The sequence below is a fragment of the Populus euphratica genome, unplaced genomic scaffold, assembly GCF_000495115.2.
Source record: "Populus euphratica unplaced genomic scaffold, PopEup_1.0 scaffold26.1, whole genome shotgun sequence".
NCBI lineage: Eukaryota > Viridiplantae > Streptophyta > Magnoliopsida > Malpighiales > Salicaceae > Populus > Populus euphratica.
The window spans coordinates 142288-151101 of record NW_011499896.1 but is presented as its reverse complement, the minus strand read 5'-3'; the positions used below and the strand labels follow the sequence as shown (position 1 = coordinate 151101).

At 34.7% G+C, this 8814-nt stretch overlaps 1 protein-coding gene across 1 annotated transcript; it reads left to right on the top strand.

Moving 5' to 3' along the window:
• Nucleotides 1–3262: 3262 nt before the first annotated feature.
• Nucleotides 3263–6701, top strand: LOC105131991 (UDP-glucuronic acid decarboxylase 2-like). Its single transcript, XM_011035233.1, has 6 exons — nt 3263–4201; nt 4629–4708; nt 4812–4895; nt 5048–5122; nt 5617–5709; nt 6119–6701. Exons 1-6 carry the CDS (start codon nt 3433–3435, stop codon nt 6344–6346), a joined length of 1329 nt encoding a protein of 442 aa, XP_011033535.1. The 5' UTR covers nt 3263–3432; the 3' UTR covers nt 6347–6701.
• Nucleotides 6702–8814: the final 2113 nt, after the last annotated feature.

Genomic DNA, 8814 nt, shown 5'->3' with positions numbered 1-8814 from the left:
AGAAGAACTTCACAATTGACATAGACGGGGCGGTGAAATCTTGACTATGAGCACAAGATGACATTAACGTGGAAGTGCAAGGTTAAACAAAGAGTACAAGGATTCTCTCATGCCATTTGTAATTATTTCGATTTTATCCATTTTAATTCAGTGGATAGTTTGGATTTTGTCATATAGCTTTTTTATTAAAAAAAAGGAGCTATATTGCCACAAAGAAAGAAAGAAAAAAGTAAACGAACAGGTACACAATGGCAATATTAGGTAGAGTTTGGTGGTGTGGTAAAAAATATATTTTTTTTAAAAGTAAAATAAAATAATTTTTTTATATTTATATATTAAAATGATTTAAAAACATGGAAAGTTAATTTTTAAAAAAGTTAAATCTTTATAGAACATTGATAGGACGCGTTTTAGAACGCAACTTTATTGTCAAAAAGAAAAGGAAGGCTACAGGTGGAACCCCATTTGCGATATGCGTGGGAAAATATACATGAAAAGCCTCCATGCTTTTATATGCACCTATCAATCTCTAAAGTTGTGACGGCAGCCAATTGTCTGCATACGTTTTATTTTCTTAGAGGAGAAGACGCAAAGAAAAGTCGTACAGATTGAAATCCATGTCCTTTTCCTCTGGCTAGCTTGATACAAGGCCATTGAAGGATGTTATCGAGGAACCAGGTTGGTGCTGATGCATCCATGAGTGCCGTGCGATGGAAATGTACAGAGCGTCCCAATCGCACGTTGCATTCATCTTTGGAGAAATTTCAAAGGATTATCTTCCAACTCTTGCACCCAAGTACCTAATATGGATGCTAAATTATTAGAAAATTAAATAAAACGAACTTAATGGAGAAATAAAAGTTTGAAGAGCCATAGAGGAGGAGGAGACTCAAATTTCTAATAAATGCAAACCGTGGCATTTGGTCGCGAAATGTTGTTTTTCCTTAAAAAAATCACTTCGATGGATAAAGCAGTTGATGACATGAAAATGGTTCTTAGAAACTTGGAAGTTTTTTTTTTTTTAATTTCTTTAATAATAGAACATTTTTAGAAAAATATCATTTGTCTCTGCTTTGACAATCTAAAGGTACGTGAGTTAAATTCCCCTCTTATCCTTGCCGTATGATTAACGACGATGCAAGCGTCAAACCTCCAGCGAGAGGTTGATCCTTGACAGGTTGCAGGCTTTAGCTTAGGAAAGTAGAACCTTGGCTAGCCTAGAAAGGGATGAGGTCCCAGTGCTGGGAGAAGAGTAGATGACAGCAAGCCCCCTCCCTTTTTTTTTTGGTGTTTCAAATTTTGACGGTGGTTAATTTTTAAATTATTTTTTTATTTTTTAACATTAATATATTAAAAAAATAAAAAAAATATTTTAAAATAAAAATATAAAAATATTTTTTAACCACAAAACACTCATATTCGAAAGACCTTTCTTAACTACTTGAAAAACAAGTTTTTTATCTTTCATTTAATACTTGACCTGAAAAGGTTTTTTTAAGAAATAAAATGTTCATGTATATCGAGTATTGAAATTAATAATATTATAGTAATTCTACTTACAAAATAAGGATTGATTTAACATATTGATTTGTGGTTTGAACTAGTTTAAGTTTTTTTTTTTTAAAAAAAGATCGACTCAACCTGGTTTAGTCAGAAACCTAGGAAAAAACACGGGTTAAAAACATGTTGAATTTTTTTTTAAAAATATTTTGGGTTAGTCAAGTTAACTTTTTTGACCCATGATATAAACATTATATAGGGTCCCAACGTTAGGATCTCATCCACACGAGGTTAGTATATGGTACAATTTAATACTACCATGTGATAAAAACTTACACAAAAACACTAAATAAGGCCCTAAAAAATCAGCAACCGTTTTTTTCCCTTTATTTTTATATCTATACATTCACTTGTGTTGATCCTCCTAACCTGTGACCTAGTTTACTTGAGTTAGCTTACAAAAAATGTGTTCTAGTTATGAGACCGAGATAATCTCATAAAAAACATATTAAGTAAAATAATGTAACTCAAGTATCATACAATCTAATATTGAAATGTGAAAAAAAAAACCAATATATATATATATATAAAAAAGATTCAGGTCAACCTTGATTAACCCATTAAGTTTGTGACCCAATATTTAAGATCGAAATAGCATTTTATAAAGTAAAGAAAAAAAAATCATGAAGTCCAATATGTAACTAAACCAAAGTTAAAGGATGAAACTGACAAAAACATCAATTAAAAAAATCTAAAAAACTGAAGTCAACCTAGAGTAATTTTTGAATTTATAACTGAAGTTATGAAATCTTAACCAACTCTATAAAAGACAAATCTAAAAGAAAAAATCATGAAGGCAAATCTCTAACCAACAAAATATTGAGAGATGGGATTACAAGAAAAAAAAAAGAATAAAAAATAAAACAAATCACTATAAAAACATATTAAAATAATTTTATTTTTTTAAAATTTTGTATATTAAAAAAACCCTCTGCAACCACAACATCAGCCTTAATATGCAAACCAGCTCTGTCAATATTCACTCTGTTTGCTTTTGTCCTCTTTTTCTTTACTCACCCCATAATTTCTAGTACATTAATGAAGCTTTTCCCTCACGTTGCTACAAGCATTTGACCAGGTTTGGAGCTGATCACTCGCTATCAGCCTCGGCTCCCCAATTAAACATCCATCTGTTTAAAAAATTGTCAATTAAATTTGACACAAAGATAAAATATAAAACAATTATGAGGGGTGAATTTTAAAAAAAATAAAATAAAAACAACTAAATTTAATATAAAAATAAAATGAAATAAAATGCCAAGTTAAACATCCATCTGTATTATCTGACTTAAATTATGTTTTTTTTTGTTTAACTTGTTTTTTAAAGTTTTTTTTGCATGAAATAATACTAAATGATAATTTTTTAAATATTTTTGATTTACAAATATTAAAAGTTAAACTTTTTATAAAATATTATCTTAATTAAAAAATACTTTTAGATGCTACCCCAAACGCACTTAACCATGAAAGTGAAGTCAAATCAGACAACGGAGAAAGAAGCCCCCACTAGTAAGGGTAAACTAGTAAATAACTACTACAAAATACTCCACTCTTTTATAAATTTCCCTTTTTTCCCTATGGTATCTCACCACAAACGAAACCGTTTACTTTTCAAAAACAATAAAAGCGAAGCAGTGGCAATTCTCAGTAATTCCTTGCAATTCCAAACCTTGTTTAAATCTCCCTTACTCGTTAAATACCGAAACCCAACACGCACCCAAACCCGCACCATCACCACCTCCGTGAATCGAAAGGGAGAGTAGCCCACTCCCCATCTCCCGGCGACTCTGTCTCTCCTTTTGAATTGACCAAAACAAACAACTCCTCATACATTTTTGTATCCATTGTTGGTTCTTGTGATCTGATACAAAAATGGGATCTTCAGAGCTTATTTTTAGAGGTCACGACGAGACTCAACCAACACCTGATGCTTACTCGCCTAAACCAGCGAAGCCATGGCTCTTCGTCACCCGACCCGTTCGTTACCTGCTTCGCGAGAAGCGACTCGTCTTTTTCCTTGTTGGCATGGCTATTGCTACTGTTTTCTTTACTATCCTCCCTTCCTCTTCCCCGCATGCTCACAAATATGATCCACTCCCAGACTCTTTCTCTCACATCTCTCACGAGTTAACAACCCCTGTGCGTTACAAATACTACGAGCCCCTTAAGGTGGGATTCCAACCAGCCAATTCGGGCGGCAAGATTCCGCTTGGACTCAAAAGAAAAGGGCTCCGAATTGTCGTTACAGGTGGAGCTGGGTTTGTTGGGTCCCACTTAGTGGACCGTCTGATCGCTAGAGGAGATAGCGTGACCGTGGTGGATAATTTTTTCACGGGAAGGAAAGAGAACGTGATGCATCATTTTAAGAACCCGAGATTTGAGTTGATCAGACACGATGTTGTCGAACCACTGTTGTTAGAAGTGGACCAGATCTACCACCTTGCTTGCCCTGCATCGCCTGTCCACTACAAGCACAATCCGGTCAAGACGATAAAAACTAATGTCGTGGGCACATTGAACATGTTGGGTTTGGCTAAGAGAGTTGGTGCTCGGTTTTTGCTTACCAGTACCAGCGAGGTTTATGGTGATCCTCTACAGCATCCTCAGGTCGAGACTTACTGGGGCAACGTTAATCCCATCGGTGCGTTTTTTCTTTTCTTTAACTAATCAATTAATTTAATTGTAATTGATGGCCGGTAATCGATATATTTTAACAGATATTGTGGTTCGTGTATCATAGCATTGAAATAAAGCCTGTGGCTAACATGTGCCGCCTAGGTTACTATGAAAAAGACAATGCAGACCTGTTGTCTTTGTTATTTATTTTCGGTAAAAGTGTGACATCGGTGGCGGCCGGTGTGGAAGTGTGGTTGTTGGGCCTTAGATCCGGGGTGGCAGTTTTGTATGGTCAAGGAGCAGCCCGTGATTGATGGGTCGATTAATCGGACGGTTGTTAAACAACAAAAGAATTCGTAAATAAGAGAAAAGTAGCGATCTAGTCGGGTTTTGATTTTTGAATTCTTTTTAGACAGAGATCTTGACAATTGCGATATATTTCGTTTGTACAGGTGTCAGGAGTTGTTACGATGAAGGAAAGAGAACAGCAGAGACATTGGCTATGGACTATCACCGTGGTGCCAGTGTTGAGGTGGGTGTAATTTGATAGTGACCCAACACGTTTTCTTATATAAAATAAAACCAGCTCATTATTAACAGTCAACTCATTATTGCTTGTAACCTAAACTTTTCAGGTTAGGATTGCTAGAATCTTCAATACTTATGGACCCCGGATGTGCATTGATGATGGCCGTGTTGTTAGCAATTTTGTCGCTCAGGTATTCTTCTTCTAATGATTTTCCAATCTGCTTGTACACTCGAAGATATTAGACACTCGAATACATACATTGATTGGGTTGCATTTGCTTATCAAATGTTAATTTTTCTTTAAAAAATGATTTATTTTTAGTAATTACCTGGTATTGTGCAGGCACTGAGGAAGGAACCTTTGACTGTTTATGGTGATGGGAAACAGACTAGGAGTTTTCAATTTGTTTCTGATTTGGTAAGCCTTTGTAGAAAACAGCCCACTGTTTGTTTTCTAATAAAGAAAAAGAAAAGCCAAAACTTTTATTCTGTTTGTTGGTGCTTGGAGTGGTGCTTTATTGCTTTTCGTTTTGATTTAGCTTTCTTTATACTAACTTTTGTTGTCCAATACAAATTTGAAAATGGGTTGTGAACATTTCATTCTGCTTGTGCATCGCACATTTTAAAGGAAAACAATTTCTGCTTTGAGTGGGGTGCTCTTCCAACTTCGAACTCTGAAAACATGGGTGCTGGGCAACCAGTGATTGGTTTTGAACTTTCAGCATGTGAATATCTTGCTCGGTTATCTGAATGTTCTCTTTATGCTTTATGGTGCAGAGCATTCTCCATCAAGATAACATATTCTGATGATTATTATATGATAGTTTATGCATGTTTAAGCATCTAGAGTGCTCATTGACAGCTGCTGCGCAGGATTTACTTAGCGAACTTGTTATATGTGTGTTGAAATAGGTTGAGGGCCTGATGCGCCTTATGGAAGGAGAACATGTAGGGCCTTTCAATCTTGGGAATCCGGGTGAATTCACCATGCTTGAGCTTGCTCAGGTGAGTGTGTTTCTGTTGATGATATCCCTATTACTGGTTCAAGTTTCAGTATTGTAGTCTTATTTTCTTCTTATTTTTTTTTAAAAAACTGAGAATTTCTCTTATGTATGAATTGTTCTTGCGGTATCATAATGTACGTATCTTCTAGATTACCTTGGTAGTAATTTTTATTTAAAGATTGTGCTGATGGCAGCAGCAGTTGGTTTGGTAATTTTAAAAGTAGGGGCTAGCAACTTGTTTTTATTTATTCTTCATTACATTAGATCTGAAAGTGCTCTAGGTAGTTGCTTTATGTCTCTTCCAGCTAGGGCACTGTTCTTCATTACATTAGATCTGAAAGTGCTGTGTAGTGTATTGGTCACATGCTTCTGTTTCCAGCAAACTTAGAAGTCTCCATGTGTTTGTTCAGGTGGTCCAGGAAACCATCGATCCAAATGCAAGGATAGAGTTCAAGCCTAACACAGAAGATGACCCACACAAGAGGAAACCTGATATTACCAAGGCTAAAGATCTCCTTGGATGGGAACCCAAGATACCCCTTCGTAAAGGTCTGCCAATGATGGTCTCAGACTTCAGGCAACGCATCTTCGGTGACCACAAGGAAGAAGGCACGGCCACCAAGACGTCAACATCTTAAGTTGGCATATATATATATATATATATGCTTGAGAGGCAACAGAATGGTAATCTTTCCAGTGGATAACCAAATTTATTTTTTCCCAATCCCAAGCAGTATAGATAGTTGTGGTAGCAGCAAACTGAGCATTGTTCTATGAGGAATAGGTTCGGAGTTGTTCTTTTGGCCTTTGTTTGAAGTCATCCTTGTAATTTCAATGTTACTATCCCCTTTAAAGAATGTTAGACAGTGAACACTGCAATCGAAATTAATTTTTACTAGTTTTTTATGCAATTGACATGTGTAGCAGCCAAAGAAATAAGCTATACCTCTGCCCTGTCATTTAGTGTTTGAATGAATTTGTTTTGTTTCATACACCAAGTCTTCTTATTGCCACAAGAAAAGTTGGAAATCACATGAAAGAATTTAATTGTTTGAATGAATTGACATGTGTAGCAGCCATTGTTCCACGGCTTTTAAAGCTTGCAGGATATTTTCTGTTCTTGCCTGACAACGAGCGTGTGCATGGTCTAGACAGTTTTGAGACTTGCCATGAAAGAATTGTAGTAAAATTTCGAGTTGGGTTATTTTACATTATTGTTTTGGTGACAATAACCTTGAGCAAATCTTCATGCCCCCCTGCTCAGCTGCATAAGCTATTTCTACCGCCCCATGTTTTCAACCGGTAGAACTGTAGAAGTGATGATCCATTAATGATCAGAGGACTAGGTCTAGGAGAGACTGAAAACTTTCGTTATTCTGATCATCAATCATTCAATAATCCACTCAACGGTGTAATCACAACGCAATATTTTAACCTTCTCTTGGAGTCTCTCTCTCTCTCTCTCTCTCTCTCTCTCTCCAGTCAAGTGGCGTGAGAAATTCGCTAGGACCATAATTCTCAATATTGCATTTTAACTGGCATGATCTTGGTGCGTTTGCAAACTTGTGATTGACTAATAAGGTATACGGTTGTATCTTGCTTTTGGAATTTTTTTTTTTTTATAGTTTTAAATTATATTTTTATTATTTTAATATACTGAGATAAAAAAAATAATTTTAATTCATTTACAATCAAAAAATACTTTCTACTGCATTCCAAAACAGTTAAAATCCAATAAATTGCGGTGGAGGCATATAAATTTCAGCAGGTCAAAAGCGCTGTATGATCAACATAAAATCATCCAAGTTGTCCGAAGAGAACATTTCTCGACTAAACACTTTAGGACCAATCATGATATTAACTTGAAAGTCATGGTTGATGAAGGCATTTTTTTATTTTTTGCTCAGGGACAGGACACCCTTAACAAAACCACGGTGATGGAGGAACCAAGATTATATATATATATATAAAGTAGAACAGCTCGTTTTTGCTGTCGCCCATCGTAATATTGAAGACTTTTGCATTTGCAGTTAATTTTCCACTTCATTTTCTTTTTAGTAACGCTATACAAACAATTAAGTTTTACAAGAATTTCATACAAATTAACGTGTCTATTGTTTTTTTTTTTTCAACGGACCAATTATTTAGTGTTTCATTGTGTGTGTGGGTGTGGATGGGGCTAGTAAAATACTCGGGTAACAATCTGAAGAGACGACGCCGCTCCGTCGGGTCAAAAGAAAAGACAATGATAAAACCCATGGCCCCGGAAATCCTGAATCATCTGATTTATGGACCCCCCTCTTCGGATAGCTAGAAAAGATGTCGCAAACAAATATCTACCATTTAGTGAATAGAATTAACAGAATCAACATAGGACGTGGGTGTTTTATTGTAACACTGAATAAAGTTTATTATGTATACTAAAAATAAAATTACTATTTTGCTCTTGAATTGACAAAATAGAGCCTTGGTGGGGCTAGTTTTTTTCTTTTGCTATCGCTCATTGGTTATTGAAAAATTGCTAGGGGCATATTAGGCTCTTTAATTTTTAGATTATCAGAGGGTAGGCTAGTCTTTTTAATTTTTTCACAGTAAATTAAAAGATTTTTCTCCAAGAACATCTAAATTTAAAACTGTTTACTAATAGTTTTTTCACCTTCTCAAAAACTTCAAAACAATAAAATTACTCATAAAAACAACTAGAGTTGATGATATTTTAAGGATTTTTTTGGTTTTTTCTTCTTAGAATACAGTAAAAATATATTTTTTCTTAAAAAAAACAAGAAATAAGACATACATATAGAGGCATTATTATCTTTTTACATATGTTTTTTGTGATTTCCATAGTCATAAGTGTTTTTTGATATTTTTATATTAAGTGTGCTTATTATATGTTAGCAAGTGGATAGCATTTATGTTATTTGAACGACTAATATGATATTATTTAGTTATTTAACCTGTTATTTTGTTGTATTTTTGAAAATGTCACAAAGTACTATTTCTCCTAGCATGTCATGCAATGACAGATGATAGATGGTTTATTGCTAGTAGTTGTTTCTTTTTTTTTTTTATTTGAAAAAAAGTGCTTGATTATCTTTTTTGTTTT